At 43.4% G+C, this 17,033-nt stretch overlaps 1 protein-coding gene across 1 annotated transcript; it reads left to right on the top strand.

Annotated features, from left to right (window-relative positions):
• Nucleotides 1-346: 346 nt before the first annotated feature.
• On the top strand, nucleotides 347-15,366 carry BPIFC (BPI fold containing family C). Its single transcript, XM_009881979.1, has 15 exons — nucleotides 347-452; nucleotides 842-953; nucleotides 1,077-1,205; nucleotides 2,742-2,897; nucleotides 3,699-3,762; nucleotides 4,564-4,624; nucleotides 5,543-5,634; nucleotides 7,029-7,202; nucleotides 7,915-7,968; nucleotides 9,311-9,481; nucleotides 10,054-10,121; nucleotides 11,439-11,481; nucleotides 12,799-12,862; nucleotides 13,632-13,708; nucleotides 15,325-15,366. Exons 1-15 carry the CDS (start codon nucleotides 347-349, stop codon nucleotides 15,364-15,366), a joined length of 1,413 nt encoding a protein of 470 aa, XP_009880281.1.
• The last annotated feature ends 1,667 nt before the right edge of the window (nucleotides 15,367-17,033 follow it).

Below are 17,033 nucleotides of genomic sequence, written 5' to 3'. Positions count from 1 at the left end.
CACAAAAAAAAAAAAAATAATACAGCCTAAAAATTCAGTGCCACTTCCCTTTCAACAGGATTTGTCCAGGAAGATGCATCCCAAGTGCTTTCTCCACTCCCTAAGACAGTGAATAGGGTGACTTTTCTTCTCTACCCCGAGGAGCTCTATTTCTCTAACAGTCTGTGCAGAACCGTTCCTCTCTTCCGCAGTTGCTGGGCTTTCCACTGTATCCATTCCAGAGGGAAAGACGGTGTCAGAACAGCTCCCTCCGGGGAGGGACAAGGGAGTACAGCCACCACGTGACATACCATGAACTTCTATTATTATAAATATTTATTAACAGGTCTCGTGTAAAACAAGGAAGATGGTGAAGATTTGCTGTTCTCTCCTTCTCTTAAGTTTGCTCAGTGGGCAACTCAATGCAAACCCTGGACTCAAAGTGAGGATCACCCAGAAGGGGTTGGAATATGGTATGTGTGATGTTTTCAAGATCTGGTGGTGGAATTGCATTGAATCCTGGTATGACAGACATCTTGGGAAGCAAAGGCAGTGGAAGGAAATTACCTGATCACAGGCTATAAATAAAAGGAAAGTTTAAGGGCACAATATAGCAGATACAGTAAGCTGCTTGACAGCATTGTACATCATATTGAGGTTCATTTGATTTCAGATATTGAATCAGTAAGTTCAACTCTTGCCATGACAAGGAGTGAGATCTGAAATAGGACTGCTGGGTCTCAAATGACATAGCCTCTTCCTTCTGACTCTGTGTCTGTCCCATCTCCTAAGACAGAAGCACATAACTATAAACTCCCAGGCAGTATCAAAAGCAACTGAACTGATCACTGTTTTCTTGTAGCCAAGGAGGTTGGGCTGGAAATCCTGAAGCAGAATATGGAGAAGGAGAATTTCCCTGATTTGAGTGGCTATGAGAAATACGGGCTTGGTAATGTCAAATACAACATCTCAAGGTAGGTATTCTCCCTGAGGGCAATTTGTGTCTGAAATCTGAATCTTGTTTTGTGTTCACCCTGACTTATGAAATACAAACTTTTCCTTTTGTTTTTCATCCCCTTATCTCTTTCACACTCTAGAATACATGTCACTGCTGTTGAATTCCCCAGTGCTTCCATCTCCCTCATACCTGGGACTGGGATAAAACTGGTGATTGGAAATGCTTCTTTAACCATCGATATGAACTGGAACATAAGGACCTGGATGTTGTATGTACAGCCTCATGTGTCCTGGGATTTTTCTTGATGGAGAATGTAAAGATAAAAATGCAAAGAATTTTTCTTGTGACCTCTTCATAGCAAAGGTGCTCTTGAACAGCTAGAAGCAGTAACCCAGGAGTACAGACTGGTCTTTCTCAACAGGTCTGCTGGTGGGAGACAGCTGCCGCTCACTCAGCCATGAGCACTGCTAAAGAGCCCATGGATGAGAAGCACCTCTGAATAGTAAAGGACCGATGCTCAAGCTGAATGCTGTCATTGTCCAGCCTGCCAGCGAGTGACATCTTTAGAAAAATTGTAGTATGGTGGATCCCAGTAGTATGGTGGATCCCAGTCCAGTATAATAAATCCTCCCAGTGCAGCTACACTGTTAGAAACCCTGTGCTATGCCTCCAAGAGATACAGATCAAACGCTGGTGGAAAATGGACAAGCAAATGGCAATATCCTTAAAGCAGTCTCCGCACCTTCCTAGTCCCAGGCTGTTTCAGAGGAAAGAAATCTCTCCTCTTCCCTGCATTACCTATATTGCTAAACTGACTGAATTACAGCAGCCTCACAGAATTCACAGAATTGTTAGGGTTGGAAGGGACCTCTGGAGATCATCTAGTCCAACCCTCAATCTGTACTTCTGGGCTTCTGCTGTCAGGGACAGAGGGGGCTGGCTGCTTGCAAGGGGAGGGGACCTCGGTGCAAGGGGAGCTGAGAGTGATGGCATGGCAGGAGGGGCAGCCCACTGGTGAGTACCCAAGACAGGCAAGCAGAGCAAGTTAGTGGCAGTGACCAGGAACAGCCACCAGTCCAGATTGCCAGGCAAGTCCATAGCGAAGAGGAAGGTCTGAGGCAAAGCCAGGAAGTCAAGCCAGAAATGCACCATCAGGATTGACTAAGTACAAGGTTGCACTCAGGTGTACCTACAACACAGGTCCACCAAAGACCTGAGCTCTAATGCAGCTCATAAATCAAGGGTAGAGACCCCCAATGAGACTTTTCACAGGTCTTTCTCACAACCAAGTTATGAAAAACTTGATCCAAAATAACACAGCTTCACCATATTGGAGCCGGTCTTGAGCATGGGCTGCCAAACCCCTGGGAGAAGTGGGGAAGAGGGCACAGGGACCATTGGGGCACTCCAGGCCCTGACATGGGTTTGTACAGACCCTCCTCAGGCACCAGTAGATTAGATCCCAGTACAGCTCTCTTGCCCTATCTTCCGTCAGGCATATCTCAGTTTCCCCTGCTGTGGGTGCAGGTGTGGTAACTGGAACAAAATATTTTCCAATAGTGAAATATTTACTATCCTAAATCCATCACTTCCCAAACCTCCTTGCTGGAAATCTGTGTAGAGTACTTGATTCCTTGCAGACATATTAGAATCTATTTTCACTATGACCAATGAAATGAAAAGTATTCAGATAAACAGATTCATCTTCAGTGAACAGAAAAGAGTCCACTTAAGAATTAATTGAGTCTTGAACGTTCATTAAAAATAGTTTTTTCAGTTATTTCTTTATTTTTACTTTATGCAGCAAAGACAGTGGAAGAAGCACAGTGTACATTTCAAAGGTGTTTGTTACTGCAATCTTTTCAACACCCCTGGATAACACAGGTCATACCTCAATATCACTTATCAGCTGCCGGACAACTTCTGGTGATATAGACATCAAGTTGAATGGAAAAAGTGGGTAAGTGGAAGAGATCTGTATATACCCTGGGAGGAAATAACTGTCAATGAACAGCACAAAAACAGTCTCACAAAATAGGGTACCTATTTTGGCATCTATAGGCACCACAAGTGAGACTCGGGGCCCTAATCCAGTGTAAAAATAGCCAAATTTGACCATTGTTCTGGTATTTGTGCACACGGTCCCTTGAGCAGAGGATAAATACAGCAGTTCTGGTCAGATCAAACAATCCCTTGTGCATCATGAGCACTCACTTCTTTCCAAATACTGTTCTGATCTTCAGCTCTAGGGAGAAGCTACATGCTTGTACTATGCTTTAAGTACTCCTGGTCACAGTGCAGTCTAAACTGAACAGAACCAGACTGCTGTCTGCTGGGCTGCTGGTTACCACCTTGTGCAACATTATTTCATTGGGTTTTGTACTTCTCTCACTGTCTGAATACAACTCTTGTCACCTGGTTTTAGGTTTGATTGTTTGCTTGCTTGTTTTTTACTTGTATTGAAAGTTCCTAGTGCAGAGACTATTTGTTTATTCTGTGTTTGTACATACATGATGGTGGTAATATGAAGGATTCCTTATTCATAAAGATGAATCTACGCAGGCTAATTGCTGAGATGCCTAGTGGTGGAATTATCTCCTTTTAAATGGTGGCTCTCTGACAGTTGTTACATTTCAGAAAGCTCCCTTGTGTATGAGCATATCATGCTCAGAGGCCATTAAATTCATGTTCTTTGGAGATATCTGATTTCTGTTAATGACTGTAGTACTTGACCATGAATTGCTTTCTTCCTTTCCTCTAGTTTCCTGCATAACTTCTTTATCAAGTATCTGAAGAAACCCATTCACAGGAGCTTGGTCACTAATGTAAGCCTTTCAAATTGTGTAGGGTTTTGTAGGGAAGGGATTTAAGAAATATGACTTTCACAGGTCAGGGCTGTGAACTTGGCAAAGGAAGAAGTAGAAAAATAATATAGTCCTATTCTGGTCTGATCAGCACAGTCACCATTTTGCCAGCCAGAAATGCTTTCAGATAAAGTGCCATGGTATTGAGTAGTCCACAGGTAGGTTCAACCAAGGCAGCAGCAGGGTGAGAAAATGTCGTTATTTTCCCATTCCAATGCAGAATATGTCTCTGCTTACAGGCATCCTGGGTTTTGGGTAATTTTTATACTCAGCAGATAAAACATATATTGGGTGAGGAATAGAGATGTTGTAGTACATCACCTGATAGCATGACATATTTAAACTTCACCATATCAAAGAGGTGCATAGTTCTAATGACAACCTGCCCGGGGCCTCCGAGACGAGACAGATTGAGATGGCTGTGATTCTGCCCCAGGACAGGGACCTCTCCTGTGAGACCAATGTGAGATCTCTGTCACCTTCTTGTACCATTCAAGGCTGTGGTTTTGTCACCCCCATCAGGCTGCCTTTGGCAACTTCTCACTTTGTTGCCTGAAAGCAGCTCTGACATAGGACACGCATACATTGCACCAAGTAGCAACATTTGGGAACCACTTAGTTGAAGAGAATCTAGTTTAGGTGTTTTGACTAACAAATGCTGCAATGTGTGTCACAAAAGCAGACAGGTTTGCTAGCACACAGGTGAGAGGTGCTTACAGGTCCACACTAATCAGGCCGTAACTTGAGTGTACTTTCATACAGTCATGTCCCAACATCAGATCTGGGATCCACTTGCTAGATGAAGACCTCCAATCACTGAATGGTGAGTTACTAGTGATACATTTATACCTTTTCCTTCTGTTTTCTCTGTCCTGTTCAGTGAAATTCTGCAGCTTCCTTGACAGCAGCTGATCAGCAAAGCCTCTAGCAGTGGTATCATATCCTCTGATCTGTCTGCTCCCTCGATTACAGAACCACAGTTAAATAAGAGGAGTTGTACTTGGACAAAAAAATTATATTGCTGAGAAGCAAAGGACTCAGGCGTGATTCTCAACTTGCAAATATGGCAGCGTGCACTTCTGTTGTCAGAAATGCCACTTAGAGGCCACACAGCACTGATGCTAAGGCAGTCTTCCCTTCCTTCCCATAGAAGTGCACACATAGCACTTTACAAGCTGAAGCTTTACTTTACAAGCTTAAGTTTCACTTCCCCATTTATCAGACTTGCCAAAGGCAAAATGAAAAAGCTCCTTTGTAAAAAAAGCTTCTCACTTTAACCATTCTGGGTTAGATTTGCAGGCATTTAAGACACCCATAGTGTTGGGCAGGTATCATGTGGAAAACATAAGTACGTAAGCAGGTCAGGCACTCACCTTTCTGGGAAAGTATTTGCAAGTTAGACGCATTCCAGATGCTCTCAGAACTGCTTGACAAGAAATCCCAACACCTCCTTATTGCCCTGAAGTACTGGTATGGCCACTTCCTTTTTTTTGGTTAGGCCAAATTTACTTTTCCACACTGAGAAAAGGTTAGACAAACTAAAGAAGGTGCTTTAAAGAAGTTTCCAGGAAAAACATCAAGCCTTAGGTCAGAATGCATGTTAGGAGGTCCCTGGTTGTGTTTTCCCTGCTCGTTGGAACCACCTGTGTTCCTTCAAGAACTGACTTAGAATTTTATGTATACATAAAATACTGTGCTTTTTGTAATATTGGGTATTTTGCCTTATCTACCACACTTACAGTCCCAATGCCGATTGATGATTTCACCGAAGTAGACTATTCCTTAAATAGCTTGCCAGCAGTATTCCAACAATTCATTGACCTGGACTTAAAGGTAATTGCCTGTAGTTCTATTTGCCAAGATTGGTGTGGTTTTAATCACTGCATGATGTACTTTCGAAGATGAACATGATTGCTGTTCTGAACATTAAGACTCAGTATCTGAGAATACAGACATTTCAAAGCACTATTGCATTCGTTATTGCAATAACTTTTAACAATCCTGTTACCACATGAATTATTACCCTGTTACAACAATTATTATGCTGTTACAACAAATTAATTACTCAAAAGCCACATCCTTTTTTAAATTGCTGTTGAGTTGGTCACAAGCGAGTGACTGTTAAATCCAGCAAGTGAGGATTGAATGGGGAAGTCATTGGCAAAGCGACTCAGCACTTTGTAAATGTTTTGGTAGTCCTTAAAAAAACAACATGAAATTGAAAGATAAAGGGTGAGGAGCTGAGAAAATAGAGACACACGGAATACATTTGAGATGATAGGACAAGGGGTAATGGTTAGGAAGAAATTTTTCACTCTGAGGGTGGTGAGACACTGGAACAGGTTGCCCAGGGAAGTTGTGGATGCCCCATCCCTGGAGGTGTTCAAGGCCAGGCTGGATGGGGCTTTGAGCAACCTGGTCTAGTGGGAGGTGTCCCTTCTTATGGCGAGGGGGATGGAACTCGATGACCTTCAAGGTCCCTTCCAACCCAAACCATTCCATGATTCTATGAAGCAGAAAGGAGAAACTAAAAAAAGGAATATAAAAACTCTTAACCTCTGAGTTCCTTCCTCATTTAGAATCAGTTTTACCTTTTTGTTTAATCTGGATGCATTTGGAAGTACTAGATCTGCGAGCCTTGGCTAATACCATTGGCAGTGTAAAAGACAACAAAGGTGTTTTTAGGATTGTCAGACATAACTTCCCTTTCTCTCATAGGCATTCTTTTGTCTGCACAAGTTACCAACTTGCTTCTGAGTAGAATAAGGTGCTGATTTTGACCTAGAAAGACCTCTGATTTTGTAATTGAGACCATTGGATAGCTCTAAGCAGCAGTTCTAGATTTAAATTCCTGGAGTTGGGGAAAGGAGAAAGTAGGGCTTTTCAATAAGGAGAACCCTTAGTCATGCTCTTCATGCAATATACAGACCCTTAATTTAGAGGCTTTGTTTTCAGAGGTTGTAGACTCTCTTCAGTAGGTGACCAGCATCTCAAAAGATAGATCTCAGGTGTCATCTGTGAAGGTGTCCAATCTCTGGAACTTGTCTTCGCCACCTGCTTGAAACCACCAAGCCTTCAGAGTGTACTACAATGCCTATGTATATACATTTATACACCAAATAAATAGTCTGAGCAAGGAAAAGCAAAATAGTATTAATTGTTTGCAGTCACGATAAAGTCATATTTTGACTCTGATTTTTTTTAATGTCTCTGCCAATACCTTTCAGGGGATGGTCTATCCAGCTGGAAACTATACTGGCTCTCCCTATGTGGCAGCTCCTTTCACTATCCCAGACCAAAGCGACTCCATGCTCTACCTTGCCTTCTCTGAGTATTTCTTTCAGACCTACTCATTTGCTTACTACTCCGCAGGGGCCTTCAACATCACCATCGCAGAGGAGGTGAGTAGGACACAGAGGAATGGGGTCAGAGTGGCTCAGGTCACCCAAGATGGGGCTTTGACCTGCTAGTTGTCAGTATGTAGCCATATAAAGCTTCTAAATGGCCTGTGAAGTCCTGAGACAGTAGACCATAAATAGCAGAGTATTATTATGGTCTTTTACTTATGCTCTCTATAGATGCCTCAGGCTGCAGCCAGGGGTTCCAGGTTCCACTGAGCAAGGTATCAAATACTGGCAACTTTGCTACAAAAAAGAAGGTTTATGTAGACCCGAGGCATAGATGTTTCTGACATGAACAAAGGATCTACTCTGGGGAATTTATCAACCTCAGTGGGTGTTTTCTGAGGAGTTGTCACAGACCAAAAGTATTATGGGGGCCATGGAAGAAAAGCATATGTCAAAGCACCATAGCTGTGGACTGGGGACTAGCAGACTTGGCTAACCTGTCTCAAGGAGGCTCAATAAGTCCCAAAACCTATCCATTGCAGCCCAAACTATGATAATATTAAGCATTTGCTTTCCCAGGAAGTATTTTGGCATATATTATTTGGGATCAGCTTTAAGTATACTTAGTCCCTTAAGAATATTTCTGAGAACAAAAGATACAGAATCAAAAAGTTATTAGAAATGACAGTAATAATGCATTTAAACAAAAGGCAACCATGAAGGTCAAATCTGGTAAACTTTTTTTTTTTTTTCCCCCTCTCTCCAGACTTGCAGCTATTTTAATATAAGCACAGAGATATTTGGCAGTATCATCCCTGAGGTGAGTATCATTACTTCCACAAACTCTTAGGAAACTACCCAGTGTAGGTGTCAGACACCTCACGACTGGTGCATCCCAAAGGGTTGTCGGGCGAGCAGAGCTCCTGTGCTGGAGAAGCGGGCACACATATGCCTCATGACAGCAGAGCAGATGGGCCTTGTCACCTCCCACAATGCCCATCATGAGTTGGATGACTTGCCCTGTTACCAAACTTGGCCCATAATCTTGCACATCAATCTTTACTCTGGGCACTGCACCAAGGCCACAGCTGTTCCCACCTAAAACCAGGTCTGGGCAGGAAAATGCTCCCAGTTATGAGTCCTGCTTTGAGGGACTTCTGAGAAGGCTTCAGGTCAGAAATAACTCCTTTCTCCTGCCCAAACCTGCATAATTGTCTTTGCTTCACTGCTAGCCTGTGACTGTCTAGCAGAAAGGAATTCGGTCAAGATCTGGGAAGGGACTATAGTGGCACGTGCAGGAAACCGAGCTAACAGGTGGGCAGGAAACATTACATCTGTGGAACAGATAAGACAGATGCACAGGATTTCCATTTATTTTAGGTGGAGGAGATGAATATAACAGGACAGAGAATATGAGCATGCATGGCTTCTACCAGCCTTCTCAGACAGAATGAGAAACCCAAAATGAATATAAGAGACCCTAGGCCATGAATGCTGAGGTTGGATGAAATTGGACTCATGCATGGTTTGAAGAACTTCACAACCTTGTTTGCTTCCCAGATGACATTAAGTTCCTTCCTCAGAAATCTAAGAAAACTCCAAAGGCAGTCATTGTACAGTCTTTTCCATAAAATGCCATGAGCATTGGTGCTAATATTCCACTCCCTCTGTTCTAAGTAATGAACTTGATGAACCTGCTTGCTCTTCTGGCAACAGACAGAGTGAGGCTCCTCTGAGGGTAGTCCAGAGCAGGAACCTCTCTCATGAGATGGGCGAATCTCAAAGTGAATGACTCCTGAGTTCTTTTATTGTGCAACTTAAATGTCACGTTCATGTTCCATTCCTTTCCTATGTTCACAGACGAGGATTTGAGTTCTCTCACAGTAATACAGAAGAAATCGTATTCCTAGAGTAGAAGGAACTTTTGGCAGCATTCCTGATGTGGCCAAGACTGTTAATTTATCACCACAGAAAACTTCCACCTCCTGCTTGCTCTAAATAATCTTATGTTAGCAGCTGTCCTTAACCTCCTCTTACGGAACAATTCGAAATGATTGCTTCAAGAATGAGAAAATGTAGTATTCTGGTCTGTTGTACAAGAAAAGCATTTTTCTGTTTGTGGTTTCTTTGTGGGTTTTTTTTTTTGTCTTGGAACCTTACAGGTAGCCAAATATTCAGTTACACCCTACCCAGTGATGTTGAAGCTAATGGCTACTGAAATACCTATCATCAGCTTAGAGCAGGATTCCTTCACGGTAGAGATACAGGGCTCCATGGAGGTGTTTGCTGTTCTGCCAGATTCAACCACCCAGCTGTTGTTCACAATGAACATGGTAAGTACAATGAACAAGGTGATGTTTAACTCGGGGTTAAATATGTTTGTTCCTTCCTTCTGTTAAAATTCTGTACAAGAAACAAATTACCAGATTTCTAGTACTTAAACCTGCAAATTCCCCTTAGTCACAGGTGGCGACTACACGTGGCCCCACTTAACCTACAGGATATTTCTATGGCAAAGAACCTTTTCCTACAGATGGACAAAAATCCAAACATATAGCAACTCTGATTAACCAAAGTTTTGTTCCCTGGAATGACAGTTCTGCAGGCCTGAGTCAGGTCTCTTGGCAACTTGCTCATTTAACTGAAAATGTCTTTGATTAGTGAAATCTCATTACCCACATTTCAGCTCTTGTCTGTGACATTCAGACAAGCAGACATTTACTGTGTGCAGCCTTCCATGGGCCAGGGAGAAAGCTGCATCTAAAGGAAACAGCTTCCACACATAACTGGGAAGATGGTATTTCTGTATCTGTGATTAATTCAGAGCAAGGGTCCTGTTTTCTTGGGTTGGGTTTGTTTGGGGTTTTTTTTGTGTCTGGTAATCCATGGTTTGTTTCTTCTGCAGGCAGCCAACACCAGCATTGCTCTGAATATATTTGACCAGAAACTGGTGGGTTCGCTATGTTTGAACAGGTAATTCAACTGGGGATGGAAAGGATTTCCAGCCATTTGGAAGTGTTAGCAATCATATTAGCCGTTTAGGCACATGATCGGATAGCCGTAATTTGATGAATGTGTTTCCCTGGTGAGTTCATTCTCTAATTCTCTATGTGGCTGCACTTGTACTGTTTAGAGGAGTCAGGAAGCTTCTCTGTGACAACTGCCACAGTCCCCAAGGGACTGCCCACCAGGTGTGGATTGCTGCAGGGCACTGGTCTCACTGGACTTCTCTGCTCCTGACATCTACTCCCCTCTCTGAGCTAACTAAATGAAGTGTGCAGGGCAGTTCTGATGACCATGAATCACCTGACAGCTTCCCTCATCCGCTTCCAGCTACTAAGATGCAACTGCTTTCTAGCCCACATCTGCCACTAGGGAAGCGCAGAGGGGTCTAGGAGATGGTAAAGAATCTGGACCCCTGCAGTTCTCCTACAGTGACATTCTTATAACAGAGATTCTCCAGCTAGGGCACTGCAGCTCCCAAGGGTCAGAAAGCTGGAGACCAGAGGCTTGGGCATTTAGACATTTAACAGGTCACGATCTATAGAGAGAAGCTCTGTATACCAGGACCTCACAGCTGGGAATTGGGAACCTGATTTCACAAAAGTCCCTTGAGAAGTTATAGGGTCAAGAATATGCAGAGTTCATCGGGGCAGAGATGTTAGGAATTTAAGGAGCCCAGTGATGTTAGCATTTTTTTTTTTTTGGCAGCAACATTCAGAGAGAAAAATCTAGAGTGTGCTGAGGGGTGGGATGCTGGTTCTGTGGAAACTTAGTATCATGTTTTGAGTACATGTTCGGATACTTGAATATGCACTCAACAAGTAGCTGTATTTGGAAGCAGAGACATTAGCAACACAGCCATCAGCAGCAGTACCATATGATGAACAGAATTTTTCTTCTCACCCCAGTAAGGCTCATATCAAAGCATTATGTAGATGTACCAAAATCCTTGCAAAATATCTGAGAGCCTGCCAGGTCCTTCATGCTATTCCTGGTAAAGCCAATTGGCAGTAGGATTTCCAAAATACAGCACAGAGGGAGAAGCGCACTCCCATTGCTGGCTATGGCTCTTCTAGCTTACTCTTTTGCATGCATGCTCATCAACATTCTAAGCAAGCCACATCTTTCTCTATGAGGCAGTATGCATTGTGTAAAATATATTGCTTCCGAAGACTCTTTACAGATGTTTCTTAAGGCCTGGAGCTCTACAGCAGTGACTGCACATGACTAAAATAACATGTATTTATCCTTTCTAGTGACTCATCTTGTTTCACTTCTTTCCCTCAGGCTCCAGTTCTCCCTAGCCCACTCCAATGTTGGCTTTTTCGAGGTAAGTGGATAGTTTAAGCACATAGGAAATGCAAACCAGGAATATCAGTGATATCAAAGCTGAAGAGTAAGCTGGTAAATTTTATTTGTACTTCTAAATCATTTGGCTTCATTCCTGGATGGCTCTTTTCCTGTCTCCTGGCAGCCACCTCTCTGCTGTGGACTTAAAAGTATATTCTTTGGGGCAAGTCAGTGCTCTGAAAATGAGATACGCTGTAGTTTCCCTGACGGGTATATCATATTTCATCAGTAGCAGAGAGATTTCTCGAATCGTAACGGTGAAATGCACAGTGGTAATCTGAACTGTAGCAACAGACAGAGCAGTGTGCTGTCTAAGCAATCACATGCACAACCAAGGCAGAAGCACTCCATGTGGTGCACTGGTGCTCATCACAGATGCTCAGAATTACAGTAGGGAACGGGAGCCAAAATACTAGTCTCAGATGCCTGAAATAGTGCAGTTGTAGCCTTGCAGGGGAAAACCCTGCCTCCGCAGAGAGTCATTTAATTCTGAGTACAATCAATCAGTTCTGAGTAGCTGAGGAGAAAGGATTAAAACTGTTCTGGACCTGCTTTGCTATTGGTGATAAATTATCTCACAAATAAAGGAAATAGACTGTTTTAAATGAAAATGTTGTCTAAGCATAGAATCATAGAATCATCTAGGTTGGAAAGGACCTTTTGACCATCGAGTCCAACCATCAACATAATACTGCCAAAACCACCACTAAACCACGTCCCTATGCACCACGTCTACTCGTCTCTTAAATCCCTCCAGGGATGGCAATTCCACCACTTCCCTGGGCAGCCTGTTCCAATGTTTGATAACTCTTTCTTTGAAGAAATTTTTCCTAATATCCAATCTAAACCTCCCCTGGTTCAACTTGAGGCCATTTCCTCTTGTCCTATCACTTCTTACTTGGGAGAAGAGACCGAACCCTACCTCACTACAGCCTCCTTTCAGGTAGTTGTAGAGAGCGATAAAGTCTCCCCTCAGCCTCCTTTTCTCCAGGCTGAACAACCCCAGTTCCCAGACCCCTCACCAGCTTCGTTGCCCTTCTCTGGACTCGCTCCAGAATCTCAATGTCTTTCTTGTAGTGAGGAGCCCATGATGAGACCCGCTTGCATTTTGCATCTCACTTCTGTTACATCATTCCAAAGACTTAAGATCCAAAGCTCACGTTAGCTTATGACTCTTTTGGACCAAATGAGAGCTTAGAGTTGAGCATGAGCCTACTAATTCCATCCAGGATTACGGCACAACATTTCTATCACTAGCAGGAAGAGATGGCTAACTCGGTTTTCTTGTTTATGGCAGATCTCACTTCTGGAGAACATCCTGTCTTACATCTTACAGACTGAAGTCATTCCATCAGCTAATGGTAAGGCTGTCTTTCTAAGCTAAAAGCTTCCAGCAGGGTGGGTGATTCTATGAACTTCTACTGACTTTTAGATTAAGTTTCTAGCTCTGTTAACTTGAGTGCAAATGAGCATCAGCCAGTAAGCAGTGGAAGGGGGAGATTGAATTGTAGGGGTGTAAGTATGGCCTGGTACTGGCACTGTTCTGCAAAAAGGGCTTGGAAACTCTTAATTCACCTGTCTTCACCTCACTCAAGGTGGCCCTGATACATCAGTGAGAAGCATGTCTCTCTAGCATGCACATCTGCCTGAGGCCCCTGTGTGTGAAATGTATTCCTCTTTACAGGACCAGCACAGGGCTTCTGCCTCTCATAAATCTTATTTAAGGCCCTGGAAGGAGACTTAGCTTTGTGCCAGCCCTCTGTACTGGGATGAACTTCACCTTCCTTAATGAATGGAGACAAATGGGGACAGGTTCTAATGATGCTAGAGCTGTATTAACAATCCCTGAGGTCACTAGGGACAAATCACTATGTCATGTGTTGAACATGAAATGCCTTGGTTTGGCTACAACATTCTGCCAAGAGAAAAGCACCTGTAATTCTCTTCCCCCATTGGTAAATGAGCATCATATCTCCCTCCCAGGGCTGCTTGTGAAGACTGAGAGGTTAATTGTTGTAAATGACCTAGAAATCCCTGGACAAACAGGGTTGTTTGAAGGGCAGGTATTTATTATCTTTCCAATGCATACCTAAATCACTGCGTTTGTCTCTTTTTTTTCTTTTTTTTAAGCTAAACTGTCAAAAGGATTCCCTCTTCCCAATCTGGCCAATGTTACCTTGACGAGACCTCACATTACACTTGTACAGGTGAGATTTTGACACACTCATGAAAAGGTTATTCTTCCTTTTTTCTTTTTTTTTTTTGGCTAGGCATTTATTCACCTTCTGTCTTTACAATAATCTTGCTAGATTTGAGCTAGTTAAGCAGTAAAAAGCTCTGGGGTTCAAATAAGATCTGTAATAATAGTAAAATCCTATTAGAAACAAATTTATCTTTCTTTGAGATGCAAAAGCGAGAACTGCATTAAATAACTAACCATGAAGTGATCAAATGCACAGCTTGCTCAGCCTTTCAAGTTGCAACTGAGTGTGCAAACAGGTTTACCTTTAACAACTCACTCAATTCTAATTTGATTTGATTTGGCAAACTTATCGCTATCCACTTGTTCTCCTGGCTGTTAACAGGAATAGCTGAATTATGAGAGGGAGGTGGATTAAATTTTGTGCACCTAGGATGACTGGATTTTGTTAATAATCAGTGATAATGGCTATTAGTCAAAAGTAGTTAAAGAATGTTTTATGAGATTTCACTGCCTTCTGGTTATTCTTCTCCAAATCACACCTCAGTCTGTGCCTCTTACAACACGCTCTAGCCCTTACTTTGAACATACAGAATTTTGCTAGACAATCAAATAATCAGTACAAAGGCATTGCTGACAAACGAACTCCCAGAAAATGGGTAAGCCAGTTATATTTCTCCACTTGTTTACCAACTTCTCAGTGATTTTTCAGCTCTGCAGAGACAGTCTCAAATCCTTGTTTGTGGTTAAACACAAAGCACAACTCAGGAAAGAAACGCAAAGGGGTTTTTTGAATCTTTCTTTGCATTCCGCACACCTGGCAGCAGCCAGCTATGCAGTCCCTACAAAATATAATTGCTTGGAGACTGCTTTCAGTGGCACTAGTTGCCAACAACATTATAAGCTAATTATGAATGACGGATTTTTAGTGGTTCTGTGGGGCCCGTTCCCCACCTCACTTTCTTTAATCAGTCTCCTCATCAGTACATAGGAACAAGAGGGGACACAGAATTGCTATACGCTATCAAAGTGAATGGGATTCCTATTTAAAAGCTATTTTTGTAGTCTCCACTTCCAGTCCCAGTCTATTGGCCATGGTCAATAGTGAGAAAGACAATCCTTCCTGCTTTTAACAGATAACCATATTAGACTGTGATGGGCTGACAATTGGGGAAGCCTTAAGGGTAAGTTTAGACTAGACGGCTAATTCTTAAGGGGCTTAAATTAGGTAAAAAAAACAATCCCACCTTGTGATGATTGCCTAGTGGCCTCAAGGCTCAGATGAACTTTCCTGTATGATCTTTAAACATCCCTTCTGTCGCTAGCATGGTGCAAAGGGATAACACCCAGGGAAAGATGGGGCTCTTTTGCAAAGTTAAAAGGGCAGAGTTTAAAAACACTTGTTACTTCCAAGGCTCAGCTGTTTTCAGTAGATTTTTCTGACCTTTAACACCAGGATCAAGCTGAAATTAAAAAAAAAAAAACCAAAAAAAACCAAAATAAACCCAAAAAACCCCACTACCCAAATAACAAAAAAAAAAAAAAGCAACAAAACCAACCAACCAAAAAACCACCTTCATGTTGCAATTCATAGCATCTTAGTGACTGTACTTCTCCCCACAGGGATACATGTTGATTTCTACTGATGTCCACTACAAACACTAAAGGAGAAGAGAGACCATTTGTTAACCATGAACTTCAAATCAAGAATGTGACTCTGAAGGCTAAACACTGTCCAGTTCTGCTGAAATGTGTAACTTGAGCTCTGACCAGAGCAATGTCATCCTTGTTGAGGGCGAGGGGGGATGTGGAGAGGCAAAGAAAGCTGATGGAATGGTTGGCTGTACAATGGAGGAGAACATACGACACATGCTTGACATTATTTATTCTGGAGTTTAACTGGTGCAAAAATGTTTTTAAGATTAATGCCTCTCTTGAAATACAGTCTTGTCTATACACTTCCAGAAAGGTGCTGCATTCTCTCAAAAGAAGGAAAAGTACATTGTCAAAATGTTGCTAGGGCAGGCATGCCTCCTCATCTGTTTCTGCTGTAATGATCTTAAATAACTTCCTTCGGAACATGATGTGTTAAGAATGAAGTGAGCCCTCTCCAGACCCATGTGAGACTGGGACTGGGAAGTGTCCAAATTACAGTAGGAACTAATATCTTCACAGCCTCTTAAGTAAACCCTTAACATAAATCTTAACAAAGATGCAGAACTAGTTCAGGAAGAGAGACAAAGTGGCACTACTACTGCCTTTGATAGTCCCTTCCCTGTGACTCTTCAAATCCTTGTCTGTCATGTCCCCTGTTTAGCACTGCTTAGCCAGGTTAAATACTTTTAACTCCTTGAATATTTCTGTGTAAGTTTTGCAAGTCTCATCCTCCAACATCTTTGTCAATGTTTCTCTGCATTGAAATAGCTACAGATACTTTACTTCTGACTTCATTTTGGTATGTTGTCTTACCCTCTTTCTTTCTCCCCCTTCTTTTTCAATACTTTATTAGTGTGCACAGTTCTGCAGAGCGGTATGCCTGCCCTGCAATGCTCAGGTGCTTGTGCTTTGGCCAAACCTGGATGGGAAGCTGGCTCAGGCCTCCCAAACTAGCACCAACATAGGGGAAACAAAGGCTGTGATGCCGCAGCCTGCTCTGCTCTTCTGCTTTTGTGAGCCCCAAACCACCCCTGCGGCAAAGCCCCATCTGCCTGGCGTGCTGCCCAGACCCCTGCCAACCCCACGCCTCTCACTCCTCAACAGGAGCCCTTTCCAAGCCAAGGCTGAACAGCAAAAAGCTGGGTTTTTTTACTCACGCTAAGAAACACAATTGATGAAGGGGTGCAGGGCAGCTTTTGCCTGACCGCAGTTGAGCAAACTCCCCCCATACACCTTCAGTGGACTGGTACCTAAACACCCCACAGGCCAAAACTGCCCTGCCCCAGGGGGGTGGCGTGCAGGCACTGGGCTTGTGTTAGCCACAGGCACGTGAAAAGCCACTTGTTCCTCCCGCAAAGCCGTCCCAGAAGCAGTACGGCGGGAGGTTGCCAGGCACAAACCCGAGTTCCTTCAGCCCAGCAGGGCCCCGGGCCTGCACTCCCCTGCACGCCCTCGCCCTGTGGCTAGCAGCTGACTCGCCCGGGCTGCCCCAGCCCGCTCCACTGCCGTGGGAGATGGCTGTGGCACATGGGGAACGGGGGACCGGGCGGAGGACTACGACACGGGGTCTCCTCCCAGGCCGAAGCACCTCCAGGCCTCACGGCCTTGCATCCCGCCCGGCCTGAGGCAGGGCTGAGGGCGCGACGAGAAGCAAGCGAGCCGGGTGGGAATGGAGG

The sequence above is a fragment of the Charadrius vociferus genome, unplaced genomic scaffold (genome assembly GCF_000708025.1).
Source record: "Charadrius vociferus isolate BGI_N301 unplaced genomic scaffold, ASM70802v2 scaffold883, whole genome shotgun sequence".
Taxonomy (NCBI): Eukaryota; Metazoa; Chordata; class Aves; order Charadriiformes; family Charadriidae; genus Charadrius; species Charadrius vociferus.
Note: the sequence above shows the minus strand (reverse complement) of the source record. Positions and strands in the feature narration are given on the sequence as shown.

What these genes read in the sequence shown, in the direction of transcription:
- BPIFC (XM_009881979.1), top strand. Translation starts at nt 347, where the DNA reads ATGGTGAAGATTTGCTGTTCTCTCCTTCTCTTAAGTTTGCTCAGTGGG. An exon ending in TTGGCAGTATCATCCCTGAG is followed by an intron (nt 7,969 to 9,310) that starts GTGAGTATCATT and finishes GGAACCTTACAG; the next exon opens with GTAGCCAAATATTCAGTTAC. An exon ending in TGTTGTTCACAATGAACATG is followed by an intron (nt 9,482 to 10,053) that starts GTAAGTACAATG and finishes TTTCTTCTGCAG; the next exon opens with GCAGCCAACACCAGCATTGC.